Source organism: Xenopus laevis, chromosome 4L (genome assembly GCF_017654675.1).
Source record: "Xenopus laevis strain J_2021 chromosome 4L, Xenopus_laevis_v10.1, whole genome shotgun sequence".
Classification (NCBI taxonomy): Eukaryota; Metazoa; Chordata; class Amphibia; order Anura; family Pipidae; genus Xenopus; species Xenopus laevis.
In genome coordinates this window covers 134750981-134776493 of record NC_054377.1, presented here as the reverse complement: position 1 = coordinate 134776493, position 25513 = coordinate 134750981, and the positions used below count along the sequence as shown (strand labels likewise).

The 25513-nt window shown below is 41.4% G+C and overlaps 1 protein-coding gene across 6 annotated transcripts in view; it reads left to right on the top strand.

Moving 5' to 3' along the window:
• mgll.L (monoglyceride lipase L homeolog) overlaps positions 1–24767 on the top strand; it is a 42256-nt gene extending 17489 nt beyond the window's left edge. For 5 of the 6 annotated variants that reach the window (XM_041589368.1, XM_041589367.1, XM_041589369.1 and 2 more), the window contains 5 exons: positions 11593–11729; positions 13340–13450; positions 15180–15269; positions 20447–20662; positions 23790–24762. In XM_041589368.1, the coding sequence (XP_041445302.1) occupies positions 11593–11729; positions 13340–13450; positions 15180–15269; positions 20447–20662; positions 23790–23933 (698 nt within the window). In that variant the 3' untranslated portion in view covers positions 23934–24762. 6 annotated transcript variants of the gene reach the window in all.
• The last annotated feature ends 746 nt before the right edge of the window (positions 24768–25513 follow it).

Sequence of the window (25513 nt, the reverse complement as noted above, 5' to 3'; positions counted from 1 at the left end):
CCCCTGGCCCTTCCAATCTCCGACCGTTCTTCATTAAAGGGATACTGTTTGGGAAAAAATTGGGTTTTTTTGTTTTTCAAAACACATTAGTTAATATCTAGTATAGGTAAATCTTCATAGTCACATTAGTTAATAGTGCTGCTCTAGTAGAATTCTGAAATCCGTTCCTGAAAAGAGCAAACAGATCTGTCATGGGGCTAAATATATTGTCAGCTTCCCAGCTGCCTCCAGTCATGTGACTTGCGCTCTGATATACTTCAGTCACTCTTTACTGCTGTACTGCAAGTTGGAGTGATATCACCCTCTCCCTTTTACCCCCCTAACAACAGAACAATGGAAAGGTAACTAGATAGCAGCTCCCTAACACAAGATAACAGCTGCCTGGTAGATCTAAGAACAGCACTCAATGGTAAAATCCAGGTCCCACTGAGACACATTCAGTTACATTGAGTAGGAGAAACAACAGCCTGCCAGAAAGCAGTTCGATCCTAAAGTGCTGGCTCTTTCTGAAAGCACATGACCAGGCAAAATGACCTGAGATGGCGCCTACACACAAATATTTTTTTTTTTTACTCAGGAAGCCTACACACCAATATTACAACTAAAAAAATAAACTTGCTGGTTAAGGAATTACATTTTATATTGTAGAGTGAATTATTTGCAGTGTAAAACAGTGTAATTTAGAAATCATGACAATTTTTAATAATAAAAATCATGACAGAGCTCCACCACTTGTGTGGTTGACTAAAAAAGAAATGTCTATTAAGCATTCAGTTAGAATCCCTACACTTGGGTGCATTGCTTTATATTCAGTTTAACAATTTTATACCCTTAGGTTAAAAATAAGGATTTTTAATCGCAAGGATATCCATTCAGTATCAGGATACTTGTATCCAACATAATTGCCTGCATCTGTGTTCTCTTCCATTTTCAGTCTTCCTCTTCATAAAATTCACAATGTGCCTTTTCTTTACCCCTTTGTGTTGCTTGCTCCACAAGAAACCATAAATGGTTAATTGCTTTAGTAAATTTAGTTGAGGAAAGTGAAGACCTATGCCTATTTATTAACAGTCTGATTTTAGTGGATTTAGAGGTTTTGGAAACCACGAATAGACTCACTTTCTACAAAACCTCTAACGCCATGTATTAAAATATCCGAATATTAGGGATGCACCGAATCCACTATTTTGGATTCGGCCAAACCCCCGAATCCTTCACGAAAGATTCGTCCGAATACCGAATCCTAATTTGCATATGCAAATTAGGGGTGTGAAGGGGAAACATTTTTTACTTCCTTGTTTTTTTGACAAAAAGTTATACAATTTCACTCCCCACTCCCTAATTTGCAGGTATGGAATCTGTTATCCAGAATGCTCGGGACTGGTGTTTTCTGGATAGCAGATCTTTCTGTAATTTGGATCTTCATACTTGACATCTATTAGAAAATCATGTAAACATTAAATAAACACAATAGGCTGGTTTTGCTTGATTATGTCTTAGTTGGGATCAAGAACAAGTTACTGTTTTATTATTACAGAGAAAAAGGGAATCATTTTTAAAAATTTGGATTATTTGGATAAAATGGAGTCTGTGGGAGACTGCCTTTCTGTAATTCATCGCTTTCTGGATTAAGGGTTTCCGGATAACAGATCCCATACCTGTATCTTAAAAACCTCTAAAACTACGAATTTTTCAGACAATTCCTAGTGGAAGAAAATATGAATGCCTCTTAAAGTCCGAATTGATTAAGAATGGTCCAATAGGATCAGCGCAGCCTCAACAACTTTTACCTAGCAAATTTTTTGTATTAGAGTTTGTCATGGTTCTTATACTTAAAGGGATACTGTCATCGGAAAATATGTTTTTTTCAAAACGCATCAGTTAATAGTGCTACTTCAGCAGAATTCTGCACTGAAATCGATTTCTCAAAAGAGCAAACAGATTTTTTTATATTCAATTTTAAAATCTGACATGGGGCTAGACATTTTGTCAATTTCCCAGCTGCCCTGGTCATGTGACTTGTGCCTGCACTTCAGGAGAGAAATGCTTTCTGGCAGGCTGCTGTTTTTCCTTCTCAATGTAACTGAATGTGTCTCAGTGGGACATGGGTTTTTACTATTGAGTGTTTTTCTTAGATCTACCAGGCAGCTGTTATCTTGTGTTAGGGAGCTGCTATCTGGTTACCTTCCCATTGTTCTCCTGTTTGGCTACTGGGGGGGAAAAGGGAGGGGGGTGATATCGCTTCAACTTGCAGTACAGCAGTAAAGAGTGATTGAAGTTTATCAGAGCACAAGTCACATGACTTTGGGCAGCTGGGAAATTGACAAAATGTCTAGCCCCATGTCAGATTTCAAAATTGAATATAAAAAAATCTGTTTGCTCTTTTGAGAAATGGATTTCAGTGCAGAATTCTGCTGGAGCAGCAGTATTGACTGATTCATTTTGAAAAATTTTTTTTTTCCCATGACAGTATCCCTTTAATAAAACTTGAATTTTTACCTATAGAAAAACCAAATGTTTTTTAGAAAAAAAAAATGTCAATGTTAGTAAATAGGCCCCTTAGTTTATGCTGATTTTCCAGATTTTGAAGGATTAGTTTGAGAACCGCGTCAGGCTATATTTTGGTAACATAACCCTGCCAACCTGTGATGTAAGGAGGTTCAGATATCGGTTTAGCATGAGCCAACCAGTCTAACCAGATATGAGACCTGTATTCTCCCTGCCTTCAGGATGAATGTCATTATTTTCGCTACGCTCCAATAAGGCCCATTCAGACCCTGTATACAGACACCGGTACCATAGGCCTAATGCTCCCATCTCCATTTCTTCAGACTGCTTCTATATTTGTACATTGGTGCGTGTGAATAGCATATTAATGAGCCACTATCTGGATGACTTGGCGCTGGGGAGCACAACAAGGTGATGTGTGACCTGCTTGCCGCAGCCCCTGGAGAAAGAAGCTGTTTGTTAATCTCACAGTGCCGTCCATTTATTCCATGGGTATAATTCACTCTACAATATAAAATGTCATTCCTGAACCAGCAAGTGTATTTATTTAGTAACTCAATGTAACTGAATGTGTCACAGTGGGACCTGGATTTTACTATTGAGTGCTGTTCTTAGATCTACCGGGCAGCTGTTATTTTGTGTTAGGGAGCTGCTATCTGGCTACCTTCCCATTGTTCTGTTTTTAGGCTGCTGGGGGGGGGGTGAATGGGGGGAAGGGTAATCAGCGCCAGATATCCAAACCATGAGCCCTGAGGCCAGCTGCCTCTTGCGCCCCTCCCCCAACGTGCTCGCATGCCTCACACATGTCGCGCATGTGGCGTATTGCCCTTCTACCAGCTGCTCCACTTGGAGCTCTGCTTCTCCCTGTGAGGTGTATTTATGTGGCTTGGCGGAATGCCACCCTTAAAAATGTGTCGCCCTAGGCCCGGGCCTTTGTGGCCTTGCCACAAATCCGGGCCTGAGATAATACTCCAACTTGCAGTACAGCAGTAAAGAGTGACTGGAGTTTATCAGAGCACAAGTCACGTGACTGAGGGCACATAGGAAACTGAAAATATGTCTAGCTCCAAGTCAGATTTCAAAATTAAATATAAAAAAATCTGGTTGCTCTTTTGAGAAATGGATTTCAGCTCAGAATTCTGCTGGAGCAGCACTATGTGTTTTGATTTTGAAAAAACATTTTTCCCATGATCGTATCCCTTCAGCATTGCCCAGCCCAGCGTAGATATCCGGGAATGCTGGGAGATAGCTGTGTATTTAATCAGTATAGCCATCTGAATTGACTATAATAAAACACTATTTACTGACACATAGATCTGTATCAGCCCAATAAGATCATTCAATGGCCATTGGCAATAGATCAGAATATTTGTATATCTGATACACAGGGAGCAGTGACACAGGGATGAATACCATAAACAAAATAGTTTCCAGTTACACCAATAATACAATACCCAGGGTCACTCCTGCCATCAGATAATTGGAAATTCGGCTCTTGCACAATTGGGAAAACTGTTTGAGATCATCCTTTAAGGAATATTTTAGCAAGCAATTCTAGATCATGCAGTGTAATTTTCTCAAGCTGCATTCATAACTTGCATTCTTAATTGTCAGACTTCTGTCTGGTTGCTAGGCTGGCTGACCCTAGCAAAGGAAAAGAAATTCATTAAAGGTGTGTTTCTGGTTCAAATTTCATTTAAATTACCTTTTAGTATGTTACAGAATGGCTAATTCTAAACAACTTTTCCATTTATCTTTTGACATTTGACGCACGTTAAAGTCAGTGGTCGTAACGTGCAAATTTGCCACGAATGCGCGCCTGGTGAATAAATTTGCCCATCATTATTAGCAGGCCAATCCAGACATCTTTGCATGGCTTCCAAATGCTTTTACCTCTGCCAAGTTCTAAAAAATGAGCAATAGTCTATAATTATTGGGGTATGAAAAAATCCCAAATTCCTCAATGACATGAAAAAGAAATGGATTCATCCAGACTAGAGCTCAGTAATTTGGCTGGAACCACAAATAAAGATTGATTGTGTCCTTGCAAATACATGCCAGGCACTACATAAGGATATACAAACCTCTCATCGGCCAAAGGAAATCCTTCTGCTGGCAATATCACCCCATGTTTGCTCAACCCACGCACACAGCTTGGCAGGGCTACAGGGGATCCCAGAATAATGGAAGAGTTGGACATGCCAGGCTGCCTGCACACAGGGGAGGAAGGATTTGCTGTAGCCATGCCCGGACCTGTGTTTATACTCTCTGCTGGCAGAATCACAATTTACTGTAAAATAAGCAGGCTGCTACAGTGAGACCAAGCTGAACTAACAGGATTCCCTTGCTATTTAAGCACAAACACCTGTAGGCTGTGTATTACAGGAATACATTTATTATTGTTATTTCTCAGGTATACTATGCACTATTCCCCCTTCTCATCTCATCTCTGCTTTGGGGCATCTTCCACTTTTCCCCAGTATTACCAGCTCCCGATGTTAAATTTTCCCCATCTCCACGTAGTCCATTGACCACCCCACCAAAGTTTTCTCTGCATCACTTTCCAACATTGCCCCATTTCCTAGTTTACCCAGATCCCCTATATTCTTCACATTTTTCTGTAGTATTCCCAGCTCACCCATATATCAATACACCCTATTCCTTAATCTCCTCACATTATTCTCACACTGTTCCAAGCACCCATTCCCACAACTGTCAGTTCTTCCATTTACACCATTATCCTCTTTCTCTAGTATTCTATCTCTCCTTCCTGTCTTATTCCAGTTCTCCTTTCCACCATTACCCTCCCCTTCCCTGGTATGAACAGGTCAACATTAACCTAATATTCCCGGCCTTTCTACCATTATCCCCCTTTATATATATTCTCAGTTATGTTAAGTCTCCTCCCCATGTCAAGTATTTCCAACTGCTCTTTTCTAAATGATCCACTTCTAAGCATTGCCATTTGCTTATTCCATGTCAACTTCTTTAGAATTTGCATCTCTTTTTTCCTCCACCTTTCCTTATGCTCCCAGTTCCTTTTCCCCCACCTCCCATCACTTGTATTTATAACATTCCTAAAATCTCTAGTCCCCCTACTATTAATGCTCTTTTTAGTAATATACCCAAACCCCTTTTCTGCTCTGTCCTATCCACTATATTCCTATCACCACTTTCCACGTGTTCCTCTTGTTTAGTATTTCCAGAAAACACCTATCCCCTGTAAGACCCAATCACTACTTACTGGAGTCCCACCTCCTATTGGTCCTGGAACTCTCACGTTGGGGCGGGGCTATTACGTGGGGATTGGGCGATCGCCGCATCAATCTCAGGAAATCCTGCCCTTTTTTCCTAATTTGGAAAACCGGGGAGCCAGTTTTGACCCAAACGGCCCTTCAAAAAAAGTCTGTCCGGGTCAAAACCAGACAGGTGGCAACCCTATTTGCAATTGGTTTTCATTTTTTAGTATTTGTGGTTTTTGAGTTATTTAGCTTTTTATTCAGCAGCTCTAGAGTTTGCAATTTCAGCAATCTGGTTGCTAGGATCCAAATTACCCAAGCAACCATGCACTGATTTGAATAAGAGACTAGAATAGGAGAGGGCCAGAATAAAAAGATAAGTAATAACAATAAATGTGTAGCCTCACAGAGCATTTGTTGTTTATATGGGGTTTATTTGAAAGCTGGTAAGAGTAAATAAATAAATGAAGACCAATTGAAAAGTTGCTTAGAATTGACTATTCTATAAATCTATTCTATGAATCACCCCTTTAAAGTTTAAAAGCGTGAGCTTACCAAGATGGGAGGAGCTCTTGTAAGCAAGAGGAGTGTCGTGGAGTTGGTGTAGATTGGTAGAAAGAAGCCAGAAATGACAGGTCTTTACCTAATACGGGTTTTGCAATTTGTTACTCCAACAAGCTGGCTGTTAAGAGTTGCAGGTTACCTACAATTTTAGTAGGCGTCTAAAGTCAGATGCAGCAAACCATAGGACTTTGTTGGTTTATAAGATTTTAATTCAGGTCTGTTATCATAAACAGCTGCCATGTAATTAATGCAAAATATTCTGACTCCTGCAGCAGATGGGTCTATTTTTTCAAATAATCCATCAAAGAGGGGAGGGGGGGGGACATGCTTGTATAGAATCGGCACAATTAATGCCAGTCACAACCCATTCACTGCTGGGCAGGGGGGATTCAATGAGAGTTTAATTTAAACTGGACACTGTGTATTAGTTCAGGATAATGAGAATCTTATTGGAAGTGCAGTTTAGCACAGGAACGCAAAGATTTCATTAAATGGACGGAAATTAAACTGTTCCTTTCAAGGACTGATCATTATCTTGTTCTTCCCTTTCATCTGCCTTTGTGACTTCATATTTTCTCAGGACTGTTCTCTGGCGTTTAATTTGAAAAGAGAATGATAATTTAATCCTTTAGTTCAGGCATTTTCTGGTCTTCCAAAGGCATGTTGTTGACAACTGCTCTTGGCATTGGGTTCTGGAAATTGTAGTCCGCAACAGCTGAAGGTCCTCAAGGCTGACACCCCTATTTCATTGGTATTGACTGAGTCTAATAAATTAAGAGCTGTATTCCTGATAGTTTTGAGAGGTAGAGTTGGTGCCCAGGAATGCTGCAGGGGGTTGCACCTTTAGCAATTTTGACAGTGCTTTATATAAAAAACATGAAAAAAATATATTATTAAAGGGGTTGTTCACCTTTGAGTTAACTTTTATTATGACCTAGAAAGTGATATTCAGAGACAATTTGCAACTGGGTTTCATTTTTTATTTGGGGTTTTTGAGTTATTTGGCTTTTTATTCAGCGCCTCTTCATTTTGCAATGTCAGCAATCTGGTTGCTAAGGTCCAAATTACCATAGCAACCACGCACTGATATGAATAAGAGAATGGAATATGAATAGGAGAGGGCAGGAATAGAAATGAGTAATAAAAAGTAGCAATAACAATACATTTGTAGCCTTCCAGAGCCTTTGTTTTTAGCTGTCAAAGCTGCAAATAGTCAAAAGAAGAAGATAAGTAATTTAAAAAAACTATAAGAAATAGAAAATGAAGGCTAATTGAAAAGTTGCTTAGAATTGGCCATTCTATAACATACATAAAGTTAACTTAAAGGTGAACTACCCCTTTAAAGTGGACCTGTCACCCAGACACAAAAAGCTGTATAATAAAAGTCCTTTTTTCAAATTAAACATGAAATCCAATTTCTTTTTTTTTTTTTATTAAAGCATTCATAGCTGTTGTAAACTCATTTAAAAATCCCAGCTGTCAATCAAATATTGTCTGCCCCTCCTCTATGCCATAGACAGACAATTACTTTCACTTTCCATTCAGCACTTCCTAGATGTCACTGCTCTCCCCACATTCCTCCAGTTCTCTTCACCATTTAATTGTGTAGCCAGGGCATGGGGATGGACATCAGGTCCCCTAGTGTAATTAGTGTTGGCCATTATAGAATGGCCAACAAGCACCTGATAAAGGATATCTATATCTAAAACATGTCGTGTGAAAAATAAAGACACATTGAATTGCAGTGGTTCTCCAGAGTTTATTTGACTTATGTGATAAAATAGAATTTTGAATATTTTTTTTGGATAACGGGTAGTATTCCATATTGGAATACTGACATTTAAAGTACTTAAAGGAACAACAACACCAAAACATAAAAATGTTTTAACGTAATGAAAATATCATGTAGTGCTGCCCTGCACTGGTAACTCAACTATAGTTCATATAAACAAGCTGCTGTGTAGCAATGGCGGAAATGGAAAAAAAGACTATATGGCGCAGGTTAAATAGTAGATAACCGATAACACCATTATGTTCTACAGAGTTTATCTGCTGTGTAACCTGAGCCTTTTCTCCTTTGAATGGCTGCCCCATTGCTACACAGCAGCTTATTTATATAAACAACAGTAGTGTTTCTGACACTGCATTATACTTTTATTACTTTAAAACATTTTCATTTTTTGATGTTGCTGTTCCTTTAAAAGTACATAAATTCCTTCTCTGTGTCCTTTCACACAAACCATGGCCACTTATACTTAGTGGGTTTCACCAGCCAATGAATGGACAGAGGCCGGTCTTTTACTCACACTTCCTGGTAATTTGTTGCTGTCAGCTGATCAATAAGTGACACCTATAACATCACAAAATGGTGTCTTCAGGGAAAGGGAAGATATAAAAGAGCAATATTTACTGATATGTAAAGGGCAGTTTGATAAGATTCTTTGATAGGTCAATTTTTATGATCAAAAATGATCTGGAAATTGTTTTCAATGAGTGTCAGAGCCATAAAATTGTTACTGCCACAGGAGGTCACTGAATATTTCAGGCATCACATGTAATTAAACCACCAGCAGAGCAGAGCTAGATGTGTATGAAAATACCCACCGATTACAAAAGCAAAGCATAGATACACTGTCAAAACTGAAGGGGGATCCTTTTTGTAATGGATGGATCCATCTAGAAAGCTGGGCATTTGTTATGCTGTGAAAAAATGCTTTGTATGAAGCTAAAGCTTAGGGACTGACACAATCAAATCAAAGCATTCTAAGAAGCAGGGCACACAACATCACATTCAGCAGCTGAGCCGAGGAGCAGAGAACATAATTACCCATCTGATTTGCACATGCAAATTGTTTTGGGTTTTTTTTTTGTTTCTCATAGATGTGAATAAAGAATCTGGTAGAGGCAGATAGTTATACTCTGAACTGCTTAACTTAAAACCAAAGGGTAGAACCATAGCTAAGAGCCAATTGACTATAGGATGAACAGTGGCAACTGTAGCATCACATATTGTGGCCACAATGTAGCAATTATAGATAAGGACATGGTAGGAATGCTCAACTCCCATAAATTCACTCCTTTGCTATGCAGGATATGTTGTGGTGGGGCTAATGGCTTCTGGGAGGGGACTGTGACTGTGGGATAGCAGGTATAGTAGGGAGAGATGGTGCCTATAGTAACAGTGGGATAATAGTCTCTGGGAAGGGAGTGTGACTGTGGGATAGCAGGTATAGTAGGGAGAGATGGTGCCTATAGTAACAGTGGATAATAGTCTCTGGAAAGGGAGTGTGACTGTGGTATAGCAGGTATAGTAGGGAGAGATGGTGCCTATAGTAACAGTGGGATAATAGTCTCTGGGAAGGGAGTGTGACTGTGGGATAGCAGGTATAGTAGGGAGAGATGGTGTCTATAGTAACAGTGGATAATAGTCTCTGGGAAGGGAATGTGACTGTGGGATAGCAGGTATAGTAGGGAGAGATGGTGCCTATAGTAACAGTGGGATAATAGTCTCTGGGAAGGGAGTGTGACTGTGGGATAGCAGGTATAGTAGGGAGAGATGGTGCCTATAGTAACAGTGGGATAATAGTCTCTGGGAAGGGAATGTGACTGTGGGATAGCAGGTATAGTAGGGAGAGATGGTGCCTATAGTAACAGTGGATAATAGTCTCTGGGAAGGGAGTGTGACTGTTGGATAGCAGGTATAGTAGGGAGAGATGGTGCCTATAGTAACAGTGGATAATAGTCTCTGGGAAGGGAGTGTGACTGTGGGATAGCAGGTATAGTAGGGAGAGATGGTGCCTATAGTAACAGTGGTATAATAGTCTCTGGGAAGGGAGTGTGACTGTGGGATAGCAGGTATAGTAGGGAGAGATGGTGCCTATAGTAACAGTGGATAATAGTCTCTGGGAAGGGAGTGTGACTGTGGGATAGCAGGGATAGCAGGTATAGTAGGGAGAGATGGTGCCTATAGTAACAGTGGGATAATAGTCTCTGGGAAGGAAGTGTGACTGTGGGATAGCAGGTATAGTAGGGAGAGATGGTGCCTATAGTAACAGTGGGATAATAGTCTCTGGGAAGGGAGTGTGACTGTGGTATAGCAGGTATAGTAGGGGGAGATGGTGCCTATAGTAACAGTGGGATAATAGTCTCTGGGAAGGGAGTGTGACTGTAGGATAGCAGGTATAGTAGGGAGAGATGGTTTCTGTAGTAACAGTGGGATAATAGTTTCTGGGAAGGGACTGTGGGATAGCAGGTATAGTACAGTAGGGAGAGATGGTACGTATAGGACAGTGGGATAATAGTCTCTGGGAAGGGAGTGTGGCTGTGGGATAGCAGGTATAGTAGGAAGAGATGGTGCCTATAGTAACAGTGGATAATAGTCTCTGGGAAGGGACTGTGACTGTGGGATAGCAGGTATAGTAGGGAGAGATGGTGTCTATAGTAACAGTGGGATAATAGTCTCTGGGAAGGGAGTGTGACTGTGGGATAGCAGGTATAGTAGGGAGAGATGGTGCCTATAGTAACAGTGGGATAATAGTCTCTGGGAAGGGAGTGTGGCTGTGGGATAGCAGGTATAGTAGGAAGAGATGGTGCCTATAGTAACAGTGGATAATAGTCTCTGGGAAGGGACTGTGACTGTGGGATAGCAGGTATAGTAGGGAGAGATGGTGTCTATAGTAACAGTGGGATAATAGTCTCTGGGAAGGGAGTGTGACTGTGGATAGCAGGTATAGTAGGGAGAGATGGTGTCTATAGTAACAGTGGATAATAGTCTCTGGGAAGGGAGTGTGACTGTGGGATAGCAGGTATAGTAGGGAGAGATGGTGTCTATAGTAACAGTGGATAATAGTCTCTGGGAAGGGAGTGTGACTGTGGGATAGCAGGTATAGTAGGGAGAGATGGTGCCTATAGTAACAGTGGGATAATAGTCTCTGGGAAGGGAGTGTGGCTGTGGGATAGCAGGTATAGTAGGGAGAGATGGTGCCTATAGTAACAGTGGAATAATAGTCTCTGGAAAGGGAGTGTGGCTGTGGGATAGCAGGTATAGTAGGGAGAGATGGTGCCTATAGTAACAGTGGGATAATAGTCTCTGGGAAGAGAGTGTGGCTGTTAGATTCCAGGTATAGTAGGGAGAGATGGTTCCTATAGTAACAGTGGGGATTTAAAATTAAACATGAAATAACTTCTGGTCACCAGATCGTTCATCTCAGTGCTGAACCATGTTTGTTTTAATAAAGAGTGTGTGTATCCAACTAAGGTCTTTTTCTTCTTGCTTGCACAGTTGGCCATGGGCAGAGTGAGGGGGAGCGAATGACCATCCATGATTTCCATATCTTTGTAAGAGACAACATACAACACTTGGACCTCATGAAGAAACAATACCCGGACCTGCCAATTTTTATGTGTGGACATTCCATGGTAAGAGCTAAGGCTATTGTGAATATGGATCTGGATAAAATCCTTAGCTATTTGCTGTTCTGACTCAAGAAGGATTGTTCAATATTTGACACCAGTATCCATGACGTCTAGGTGTCTGTCTGTCTGTCAGTATACCCATTGTGTGAGTCCAGTTAGATTTGCTTATATATGAGCTCCATGGATATAAACCGCTCTGTCAATGGAAGCTTCTGATGTATATGTCTATCTGTAAGGTTTAAGGTCCCCATACAAGGGCAGATATAAGCTGCCAACAGATTAATTCGGCAGCTTATTGGGCAGTGTATGGGGCCCTCTGACGGGCTTCCCTGATCAATATCTGTCCAGGTTTAAAAATCCCATTGGATCGTTGATGCGGTCCTCGATCTGACCATCTGTTTTCTCTGCATTGTGATCCAATTGTTGGGCCCTAGAGCCCACGATCGGATCAGCCCGATATCGCCTACCACACGGTGGACATATCAGGGGGGGAGAGATCTGCTTATTTGGTGACCTTGTCAAAGGAGCTGATCTCTGTATGTATGGCCAGCTTTACAGGTTTGGTCAGCTGACTTTGCTCCACTTCTCTTAAAGCCATTTCACCTCTCTGCTAAGTTTTGGACCCATAATAAATAAGCATCTTTTTTTTACTAGGTAATTTGCACTTCAAAGCTTGAGAAGGCAGGCTTGTTTAGAGTCTCATATTTAGTCATCATGATGGAGTACAAATCCCTGCTTCACTTTCCATTGCTCTGTCTTTCCATCTTTCATTGAAATGCTTTGGATGTTTCTACTAATCAGTTGCAATTATATTCCTATTTTATAGTTCAGTACTTTGCTCTTCTACATCTTTCTAACCACTGTTCTACTCCTTCCGATTGGTTTTGGATTTGTTGAACCCTCTTTAGATTAGTGTTTCCCAAAATATGGGGCTGACTCCTTTTTAGGTGCTCAAAGTTGTGGACGGGGATCCTCTATAAAAGCCAGTTAAAACAAGACTTTGAGATGCATGTTTATTTACCAGAATATCACTAGAACTATAGAAGGGTGACTATTACAATAGTGTTATCATAAATATCATGTTGCGAGTTAACCAAGTGTTGAGCTTGAAACCGAAATCCAGAGGACGTCTGCTGTAGAGTCATTTCTTTGAGTTCTTGTGAGAAATAAACCTGTACCCAGTTGTCTAATCAAACACGTGACAGCTCGCAAATAAAATTAGCATTGGCCAAATCAGATTTATATTGATTTTTAAAAATGAAAGCCATATTTGTCTCTACATTTCTTGGTACACATGGGTTTATTTATGCTCCTCGCCATGCGACTGGATCATTCTAAGTCTAAAATCACTAGTAAACAGTAACAGGGTTATTTTTATAGGGTATATAATGGGGAATATTTGAGACTACAAAGAAGCAGCCAATCCCCTTTGCTTATGGACTGCATCCTTAGATGTTGATATGCAGAGGGGCATATTTACTATACTCTGCACAGATGTTTCCTTGGATTTCTTGTAGCATGAATTAGCATGGCTGGCAATAAATACTTGGGTCGCACACCATGTTTTATTTTTTTACGGATAACAGGAAATCCTGCTGTTCTTCTCTCCTTAGGGAGGAGCTATTGCCATCCTGACTGTTGATGAGAGACCGGACGACTTTTCTGGATTAATCCTAATATCTCCCTTGGTGTTGCCAAGCCCACAATCTGCGACATCATTCAAGGTGACTTTTGGTCCTGTATATAATCCCACTACCAATGTCCTTGCCACACGGATAAATAACTTGTGTCTGTGCAGCTAAATAGAGTGTGCATTTTCCTTCTAGATTGTTCCACTTTTATATTCCCATTGTGTGTAATTTTGCTTTGTTATACATTCAGATTAAGTAAACAAAATAAGCCCCTATTGCATTTACCAGATTTTTCAGCTGTTATTGGCTACAGATTGACCTGGCCCTTTAAATATCCCAGTTTCTGATTGGCTATGTTTGGTGTAGGCTTTTCAATATCCTAAAACTAGGATTGGCTTCAGGTTGGCCTAGAATAAATATTTCATAGATTCTGATTAGCCACATGGTGGATTAATGTTTTGAATATCCTAATGCTCTAGCAACAGGGCAGATTGCAACCAACCAATAGATCTTAGAAGGCGACTAGTAGATCACAGCAGCTTGACTGCATTCTCTATGGCTTGAGAAGCTAGATTCCTGAGTGATAGCATGACTTAAAAGGAGACCCTATATAGGACATTTATAGGCCATAGGCAAGCACAAATACATGCAAGTACAAGGAGGGTGCTTAGGCGCAAGAACTTTAAATGAATGCGGTCAATATATGCAAGTATCTTTTTCTCAATTGCAGTAAATGAGCTCTTATATATCTAAAGCGTGGGCACCCCTGGCCTATAGACTTGTCTAGTTTGTTCCAATTTTCCCGTGTTCTGATGGGCTACAGGTTGGTTTCAGTACCAATCAGGGGCGCTCCACCAATGAGCGAGTTGAGCCACTCGCCTCAGGCGGCAGTGCCCCCCTGGTTGCCGCTCCTGGTAACTAAGAGCCGAATTTCCGGTTTTCAATTGCGCTCTCTGCACTAGCGATGTGCACCGGGCGGCAAAGGAAGGGCGGCGAAGAGGCAAGGATCACTGCTGGTACCAATTTAATATTAATTATACATATAAAATAAGTGAGCACATCCCAGTAAAATTGACCTAATAAAGGTGGCCATACATGATAAAATCCCCTCGTTTGGCAAGGTAACCAAAGGAGTGAATCTTAACCTGATATGCCCGCCAAAGGCAAGGTAATATCGGGTTAATCTGATCGTTTGGCCCTTACAACGAAGGAAATGGGCGCCGATGGGACAAGACCTCATCAACTAGCCAATACAGTCCTCGATCTTCAAGAAAATAAAACCTGCCCAATCAATATCTGGCTGATTTTTGGCCTGATATTGATTGGGGAGACCCATTTGAATGCCCCCTACACGAGCAGATAAGATGCCAGATTGGTCTAAAGGACAGATATCAGCAGCTTGTTCTGCCTGTGTATGGCCACCCTAAGATTTTAGATTATCTGATTGTAACCAAGTTTATTAAATGCCTCCCATTTTTTACAAATGGGATATGAATACTAACTTAGTTCCTGAAATATACATCACATGCAAAGCTTGTTTTGTTTTTGTGATCTCAGAATCAGAGGGGAAATTGGGGTAGGTCTCCATGGGCCTTTAGAGCTAAGGTTTCTGTGTTTTGTGTGGCTCAGTAGCACATGAATGAATTCATATGATTCTGTACCAATGGGTACAGTGAACCCAAAAGAAAGGTCATTTTCTACTGTACTTTTGCTACATTTACAGTAACAGCAGCACCAAATTGGTTTTTACAGAAATTTAAAGGTGAAAAAAATATAGATTTGAGTTGTATTATTTTACTCAATGTAGTATTTTTGTTGACAGGTTTTTGCAGCTAAACTGCTGAACTATGTCCTCCCGAACCTTTCCTTGGGCAGTATTGATCCAAGCTTCGTATCTCGCAATAAGAAAGAGGTGAGAAAATTATATGACACATACTCAAGTGAGAATGAACATTAAGACAGTGATCCGCAGGCCCGGACTGGCAATCTGTGGGTTCTGGCAAATGCCAGAGGAGCTGCTATAAGGTGCCATAGAAAGTCAGTATTTTGTGGGCTGGTGTGGGCTGATTGGGCCTCTGTGTACCTGAAATGCCAAGGCCTATTTTAATTCTCAGTCCGGACCTGGTGATCCGTAACCATTGGTTGACAAGTAACATGTTGCTCACCAACCCCTTGGATGTAGCCCCTAGTGGCCTCAAAGCAGGTGCTTATTTTTAAATTCCATTCTTGGAGGCAAGTTTTGGTTGCATAAAAACCAGGTGTACTGCCAAACAGAGTCTTCTGTAGGCTGCCAGTCCACATAGGGGCTACCAAATAGCCAATCACAGCCCTTATTTTGAACCCTAAGAAACATTTTTATGCTTGTGTTGCTCCCTAACTCTACATCTGAATGTTGCTCACGGGTACAAAAAAAAAAAGATTGGGGACCCCTGGTTTAGGCTGCCATTATTCAGGGACAAAGGATTCTCTGTACTATCAGTTGGCATCAGAGAATATTCAGTAGTAGACTAAGGGTTGCCATCTTATTTAGAAAAACTACTAGCCTACCTGAGACGGACCCATCACTACAAAGGCAGCAGTTAGTTGGGTTTTCTGGGCAGAATATGTGGACTCTGGGTTCCAACATGAGTCATGAGCTGGTCTGTAATTTGGATCTGACCAGCAGATACTCTGGCTGTGCTTTAAAAGGGACCTGTCACCATAACAAACTATTCCAAATACAATTGCTCATGTTAATTGAGCAAAACAAAATTTACTTTCGCTATTTAAATTATTTAAATCTTGTTTCCTTCAGTATGGGAATTGACAATCACAGCAAGCAGGCAGGCGCCATTTTGTGGACACTGTTATTAGGGCAAGTTTTGTATCACCCCCAAATCTTGGGTATCCACCAGAATGGGACACCTGATATCCATGCACTGGTTACTCAATCAGACAGTGAAGATGGAGGAGAATGTGAGAAGGGCATCTTGCATCTACGCCTGAGAGGCCAGGGCTGCCATTAGAAAAAACAGGGCCGTACAACAAAATTCTGGGCCCCGCCCACCCAAGATTGCGCCCACTTCACACCACAGTTAAAAGACCACACAGAAATCAGTGCTGAAAACTGTAACCCCCCCACACACAAGTTAGAAAAAGCTATTGATGGTGAGGGTCCCCTTATAAGTTAAAAACAACTGTGGTGCCAGGGCCCCCCATAAAAGTTTTTTAAAAAAAAAAAATTGTGGTCCGGGCCCCCCTACAAGTTAAAAAAAAATAATTTGTGATCAGGGCACCCTATAAGTTAAAAAAAAAACATTGGTGCCAGGGCCCCCCATAAAAGCGTTTGAAAAATCATTGGTGGTCAGGCCCCCCATAACTTAAAAAAAACACCAGGACCCCCCATAAAAGTTTTTTTTTTAAAAAAAAACATTGGCGCTAGGGCCCCCTTACAAGTTAAAAAGAAACATTGGGGCCCCATAGAATATTGTTTCAAAAAACATTGGTGGCAAGGGTACATAGGGGTTTAATAAAATAAAGCAAAACACATTGGTGTTCAGTAGAACTCAACTCGCGGCTTCAGGACTTCAACGTCGGCTCCTTTCGTAGCTTCGGGTCTTTTTGCGGCTTCAGGACCTCAACTTCGGCTCGTTTTGTTGCTTTGGGTCTTTTTGCGGCTTCGGGACTTCGTCTCTTCTGGAATTCGGCTCTTTGGAACTTCAGCTCTTTGGAACTTCGGCTCTTCAGGACTTCATCTCTTCGGAGGCTCGGGACTTCGGCAGGTACGATACAGCTACGGCGCTGTCATGGGGGGCCCGACTAGAGTCCTGCAGCGGGTCGGGTACCCGTGGGTTACCAGCAAAAACCCCATAAAACCCGGGTTGCGGATAAGGTACTTGCGGTAGTGGGTCCAAGTGGGTAAGTATGCGGGTCCGGGTTGTGGGTCACGGGTCGGGTTTAACAAATTGGTTCCGGGCAGGACTCTAGGTCCGGTTGTTTCAAAAAGTGCAGCCCCCCTTTAGGCCCGGGCCCGGTACATTAGTACCCCTATGCCCCCCTGATGGCAACTTGAGGTATAGAGGCGGGGCAGGCAATATATGAGTGACAGCTCCGATTTTTAAATACATTTATAATAGGTATGGATGTTTCTTTAAAAAAAAACAACAATTTGGATTTCATGTTTAATATGCAAAGAATTTGTTTCTACAGCTTTGTGGGTGACAGGTCCCCTTTAACGCACAGTTTGGACCTATAGGGTATTTAAAGAAAATGATCATTGTTTCTTTCCCAGGATTCCCTTTTTTTAGCAATTTACATGGCAGCTGCTAGTGTTACAATCAAGGCCATCAGGAACCACGGGGGTCACAGGCTTCTCCTGTTATTATAGCATGATATCATGTCACCCTAATGATTTGCTCCAAAGGCCATTCATCACTATAAGAGACACAATGAAGTGAGCACAGCTATATACACAGACCACACTAAGCTCTCCATGCTGGTGACACAAAAGAGATAACTCAGGCGTAAGCTTATCTGTAAATACACAGCCCTCTCTCTCTAAACCTTCATTAATATTCCATGTACTCTCCATTCATCCTAAGAACAGGCAAAGAGGGTTAGGATGCAAGTTGGGGGGGCTGCAATGTTATTTTGGATGCTGAACAAGTGGGTCCTTCTCATGGACTCTTTCTGAATGTGTTTCCCAAGGTTCCTTTAAGTGTTGCTTGAAAAGTAGCCGTGACCTGGTTGCTAAGGAACTTATCTAGTGGTATTTTATAATTTAATCGCCCCTTCCTGTATATGAAAGGCTTTTAGTTTAAGAAGAAACGTAAAACTGGTTATTCGGAGAACACAGAGTATCATGACTGTGACATGGGTCTATTCTCCCTCATTAAAGTTTCTCTGCCTGGGGAAGTGCAGTTTTGTCCGGTGATAAAATAGCTAATGATCAAGGGAAACGGAGGGCAAGAAAATGTCATTACTCCCAGATTCTTCTACTTCGCACAAGTTCATTTCATGGGACACATTGACCCACAGAGCGATTTCACCTCTGGAGCAGTTGAAGTTTATAACTCAGTTAAACGGGTGGACGGACAGGTTCTGTTTATAGAAAGGCATCCGATTTATGTTCCGGCAGAACTCTTTAAAGTTTAACTTTGATGGGGACTTACCAATGTGCTGTGATGTCATTTGCTGAATTAATTAGTAACCGAAAAACCTCGTGATTTGAAGGTAAAGAAATGTTTACCAGAAGGTTCAAAACTTTCACAAGCCCTTTGTTTGAAGAGAATATATAAAGACCTGTCAGAATAGATGGTGATTTTATCAGTATTATAAGGAATATGTGCCAATCCCTATTTCAGTTCTCTGCCACCCAATATACCAACTATATATTCACTGATACCTAGTTACCTAAATGAAACAAGCAACTTTTCAATTTGCCTTCATTTTTTAATTTTTTACAGTTTTTGAAATTTGAATGATGCCTCTGACTCTTTCAAACTTTCACATGAGGGTCACTGACCCCCATCTTTAAAACAAATGCTCTGCAGGCTATACATTAGGGATGCATCGAATCCACTATTTTGGATTCAGCCGAACCCCCCGAATCCTCTGCGAAAGATTCGGCTGACTACCGAATCCGAATCCTAATTTGCATATGCAAAAAAGTCAATACAAAAAGTCATGCAATTTCCCTCCCTTGCCCTAATTCGCATATGCAAATTAGGATTTGGTTCGGCCAGGCAGGAGGATTCGGCCGAATCCCCAACCAAATCCTGGATTCGGAGGAACATCCCTACTTTTTATTATTCATTTTTTCTGTTCAGTCCCCGCCCAGTCATATTCCAGTCTCTGGAAATTGGACCCTAGCAATCAGATTGCTGAAATTGCAAACTGGAGAGCTGCTGAATAAAAAGCTAAATAACTCAACAACCACAAATAATAAAAAATGAAAACCAATTGTAAATTGTATTGAAATATCACTCTCTGTATCATACTAAAAGTTAATTTAACAGTGAACAACACACAGCCTGCAATGCTCAGACAATTCTACAACCAATTGGCTTCATGTATCAGTTTAGAGGGGTAGGGAAGACTCTTCAACTGCTACGGGGCCCAAGCATCTAGGGGGGATTTTGATGTAGGGACCAGTTAATTTTTGTTATGCTGCTGCTCCAGTTAGTAGATGTTGTCACTAGTTAGTTACTACCTACACTGGCACCAGATGTACCCTCGGCACTCCATGTGTAATTAAGCCCTGGTCTTTATTTGTTATCATTAGTGATAAATTAACCTGTCCCATTTTGCGTCACCGTAAAATTAGCAAAACTGCGAAAAAATTTGCAATACAAAATTCGTTTATATTATGGCGACTAAGTCAATGGCCAGTTTTTCTCATGGCGACTTTTTTCTCCAAATGCATTAAAGTCAATGGGTATTTTTTCTTATGGCGACTTTTTTGTCCTAAGGCATTAAAGTCAATGGCCATTTTTTTTTTATGGCGACTTTTTTCTCCAAATGCATTAAAGTCAATGGGCGTTTTTTTCTTATGGCGACTTTTTTGTCCTAATGCATTAAAGTCAATGGGCGTTTTTTTCTTATGGCGACTTTTTTGTCCTAATGCATTAAAGTCAATGGGTGTTTTTTCGCAGTGAATTTTCCGCGGCGAATTTTCACCAATAAATATACACATGGCGAAATTCAGAATTTCAGAGCAAATCCATGGCTGGCAAATAAATTCTCTCTTCACTACTCTCATCATATGATGACCAGATTGACATTTTCTTCCATTGATAAACTTAATCTCAGAAATGCCACGTTGGTTGTGTTAATATCAAAGCTTATTACTGGTGAGTGAGAACGAGAAATTTTATTTTGAAAAATAAAAACAAGACCCGTTTCCAAACGACAGCCAATGCCTTTCTTCTGCCAAGACTTACCTTCTGGGTTCCACTGGCACAACCCTACTGGTAGGGAAATACAAGTTGTGGTTGGGCCATAGCTTTCTATAGTTAATTTGAAAGACCCAACAAAGTCCAAACATTTCAGAGGTAAGTACATCGCTATGCATTAGTTATCTGAATTAATTAAAGCTTCTTTTGTCTATAGGTTGAGGCCTATACCACAGACCCATTGGTTTACCATGGAGGAATGAAGGTTTCCTTTGGTGTTCAGTTGCTAAATGCCACATCTCGGGTGGAGAAAGCCCTCCCGCTCTTTAAGGTTCCGGTCCTGCTGTTTCATGGAACTTTGGACAAGTTGTGTGATATTCGTGGTTCCCACGTTATGATAGACACTATACAAAGTGAGGAGAAGACATTAAAGGTAAAGAGGATGAACGATATAGTACCTTCTGGCCTTCTTAAGACGTCACTCACCCTTCTTCATTTTACATTTCTACTGGATATGTCTAATGGATGTGTTAAGGTTCATGTTTAAAGGAGAACTAAACCCTAAAAATTAATTTTGCTAAAAAGGCCAAATTTTATACACTCAGCTTATCTTCGGAGACACAGATCTTCCCTAATAAAGGTTAGTTAGTTCTCCTTTAAGGGCTAGTCCACACGGGGAGATAGCGACGCGTTTGCGGTCGCGGCGACAAAGCGCCGCGACAGTCGCCGCGACCGGCGCAGGCGACAGTTTTGTATGGGCGCCTATGTAAAAACGCCTGTGCTAACCACACGAGGCGATGCGCTTTTCAACAGTCGCCTGAAAAAGCCTGGCGAGGCATTTTCAGGCGACTGTTGAAAAGCGCATCGCCTCGTGTGGTTAGCACAGGCGTTTTTACATAGGCGCCCATACAAAACTGTCGCCTGCGCCGGTCGCGGCGACTGTCGCAGCGCTTTGTCGCCGCGACCGCAAACGCGTCGCTATCTCCCTGTGTGGAATAGCCCTAAGAGCTTTCACTGATTCCTGTTAAGGCCTTACATACTAACTTTGCTTGCAGTTTCTTCTATACACTGGAGATCCACCTTTCCATAATGCTCTTTATAACCTAAACCATTCAGGCTTGGGCATAGCTCAGAGGCTAGGAGTGTGGAAGGGTGTTATTATTTTGTATTGTTTAATAAATTATGTATAAGCTGTAAAGCAACGTTTGTATGAGATGTGCTGAGATTTTCTATAAAGGCATAAGGACCACTCAAGGCAAAGTAAGATTTTCTTCAGTGGGTCTTAGAACTAGCCAAGTTATGAGGGCACATAAACATCTGCAAGTGCAATTTTGAAGGCAATTGGCATTATTTTCCCCAATAATTCCAACTTCACTGCAGTTGCAAGGAGAGTGGCATAACTAGAATGCACCAGGCCCCCCTTGCAAAAAGGGGGAGGGGACGCGCACTACGATGCCCATCCTCCCTCCACTTCCTGTCCCTCCGTCCTGCCCACATCCCACCCAGACTTCGCCAAACTTGCTTCCCTCTTCCTCGCCAGTAAGAGAAGTGACTTGGGAGGAGGGTTTTTTTGATTAGCTATAGAGGAAGCAGACCCCACAGTACGGGCCCCCTGTTCCCCAGTCCCCCTGCAACTGAGGTGTCTGCTTCCTCTGCAGTGTCGGAGTGTGACACCATGGGCCAAGTAAAAACCCTTAGACCAGGGGCCCACCCAAAAACCCTTAGACCAGGGGCCCACCCAAAAGCCTTTAGACCAGGGGCCCACTCTAAGTATTATTTTCTTCCTCTCCTCACTCAACCTCTATTCCCCTGTTCTCTTTTCTTGACATACTATAACCTATTATTCCATCTATTTAGCCTATTTATTCTGATAGAAATAGGCAATGACCATGAAATAGGCTAAATGTTTAGCAGCATGACGGCCACTGACACCTGGGCCCACCGGGAGTTTTCCTGGTATCCCAGTGGGCCAGTCCAACACTGTTCCTCTATATAGTTACGCCACTGCTCAAGGGGTTGCAACTGCATTGCGCCAGAATGCCATATCTCACTGCCTGCAGTTCATTATTTGCAAGTTGTTCCCTATCCATGCTCCAGCTTCAGTCTTTCAAGTTATAGCAGGGGAAAAGAATACGCATATTTTAGTACTGAACAGTCAAAAATTAGATCATTATTAAAAGCTGATCCTGGAGCTCCTTCCATGAGTGTTTCCTATGGGATACAGTTTAAAGGGCAAGGATAACTAGCTGTAACTGTGACCTAGATCTATTAGAGTGCAGCACTGCCCATATGTAAATACAGAGCTCTGCTCAACATCTGTGTTGCTATTAAGGGCCTGTGTGTGTGTGTGTGTATATGTATGTACATGACTTTACAAATGTTGTTGTTGGCTGATCATACTCTGTAAACTCTGCATTACCCATGTAACAATGGATTTAGTTTCCTTTGGAATTATCTAATGAAAATTTTGAGAGGCACATGTAGAAATAGTTTTCACCCCAAAGCTTCAAAGAAAGCCGTTTAAAGGGATTGTGTCATGATTTTTATGGTTTACTTTTTATTTCTAAATGACACTGTTTATACTGCAAATAATTCACTCTACCATTTAAAATTTTATTCTTGAACCAACAAATGTATTTTTTAGATGTAATATTGTTGTGGAGGCAGCCATCTCAGTGCTTTGTGCCTGAGAAGGAGCAAGCACATCAGGATAGAACTGTTTTGAGGCAGCTATTGTTTCTCCCCTTCTCACTGTACTTCAATACGACCCAAGTCTTCCTAGTGGTACCTAGTGGTAGACATGAGAATAGCATCCAAGCAGGAAAAAACAGGCAAACAAATCCTTTAGCAGAGGTGTCAGGTAGCTGCTATCTGGTTAGCTGCCCATTATTCTGTTGATAGGCTGCTGATTGGCTGCTGGGGATGGTAAATGTGGCCATAGACACACAGATAATTTCGTACAAAATTAATTTTCGTACGATATTCGGTGCGTGTATGGTGGGAAAAGAGCTGACCGATATCGGCAGAAGACTTGGATATTGGTCGGCTCATCGATCGGGCTGGGCGGAAAATTTTGATTGTGTGCCTTTAAAGTAGTGATTAAAGTAGGGATTCGGCCTTTTTCATCAGGATTCAGATTCGATCGACGCGTTTCGTGCCTACTTAGGGCACTTAGTTGTGGCAAGCCCATGACTAAGTGCCCAAAGTGTGAACGAAACGCATAGGGCGGATGGAGATGCAACTATACATTTTTTAACTTTGTATTGAATAAAAATGTTTTTTTAACTAATTTTCTCTGGTCCTGTGGATCCGTTTGGCCGGTCGGCCCTGCTTTCTGTTCACATTCCGGGACAATTGATGGGACAAGGAACCATTATGAGTCTGGAAATCTGCTTTGCAACCCAAGAATTGGTATAGAATTGATGGTTAACATCTTATATCGAGCAGGGTATTTTACTTTATGAAGCTGAAGCATAGAGACCAGAGATACCTGCATGAGCACTGACTTTACCTAGCACTGTGCCCATCACTATTTGACTTATATATATTTCCATTTGCAGGTATATGAAGGAGCTTTCCATGCTTTGCATAAAGAGCTGCCAGAGGTCACCTCTTCTGTATTCCAAGAGATTGAGAGCTGGCTCCAGCAGAAATTGGGGGGCACGGGAAGCAGCAACATAGTGCAGCAAGCACCCAGCACATAGGATAATCAGACTTCTCACAGAAGATCCTCCACCCAAAACATCTTCTCCTCAGTTCAACTCCTCCAAGTTCATGGTCAGACGTCTAAAAAGTCACTCCAGAAATGGTTTACTTTCCTTTTTAAGACACGTTCATTTACTTCCATGTTGATAAAGCACAAAATACATTGACGCCTCAAGCGGGCATCCCAACCGTTGTGATACATGAATTATGTAGGAGACCTTATCTCTGGAAATATTTGAATCTAGAGGATTCGGGCATTACAGTTCGTAGCAATAATATGACACAAGGTTTCCAGCTTTTACAAGCGAATGAAGAATTCTTGCATATCCTCCTCCGTACCTGCTTCTCTGCTTTGGTTTGAAGCCTAGAACCTTGTGTGTGGTCCCAACGAAAATAAAATCCTCCAACCAAGGAGAGATAAGCAATACGTCACACGCCTCGGGAACTAACAAACTTGATACAACAGCCAGAGAACTCAGCGTTGATCCTCCGAAACATCTTGGTGAAAATGGTGAAAGGGGGGGGGGTTTGTTAATATAATTCTTGTAAAGCTCATCTCTATAATCCCTTGTAAATATCCCTTCTCCTTTTGGTTTTAATAACTTTTATTACAGACACAATATATATATTAAATTTAATATGTTAATATATTAACAGCCTGAATGGCAACAGGCAGAGGAAATGTAGTTTTTTAATGCATATTTCTTAAAAACCTTCAGAAATGTTCAATCTTGTGGCCTTTTTAGTAACCTTAATCTAATTTAGTAACCTTAGTGTGTGTTCATCAAAGGTCTTGCCCGGTAATGGAAACAAATATACTTTTCATTAGTAAAGGGCTGGCTCTTGTTCATTGTGCTCTTTGGCTGATCTTTTTAATACAAGCCTACATGTACGTATGCATATGTAGTCATGATGCAGTATGGAGGGCAACACGCTTGCTGGATTAAGAGATGACCCAAGCAGAACCTCAGTATAATGGAATTACTCTCCTTAAACCCATATCATAAGATGTTTAGCTCATACAATCACCTGCAGTCCATGGTGGTGGAAGTATCTTTAGAGTTGTAGATGGATTTCTTATGCCTGCTTAGCCCTGCCCCAATCCACCCAAATCCTGTGCCCAATTCTACATCTTTGAAGTAAACCCTGCCCCTTTCTTGCCAGTCTAGTTTCCAAGTTGTCCCTGTCCTGCTTGTCCCACCATTATTCTGGACCTGCAGAAGGTCAGTTACAAGGGTTTGCAACCAGATTTAGTGGTGGTTGACAACTAGGCTGCAGAAGAAACGGTACATTTAAAACACTTCCCCAGCTGCCCACACCCCTAAGCTTCAGCACGGAATATGTATGTTTAAAGGGATACTGTCATGGGAAAAAACAATTTTTTCAAAATGAATCAGTTAATAGTGCTGCTCCAACAGAATTCTGCACTGAAATCCATTTCTCAAAAGAGCAAACAGATTTTTTTATATTCAATTTTGAAATCTGACATGGGGCTAGACATATTGTCAATTTCCCAGCTGCCCCTGGTCATGTGACTTGTGCTCTGATAAACTTCAGTCACTCTTTACTGCTGTACTGC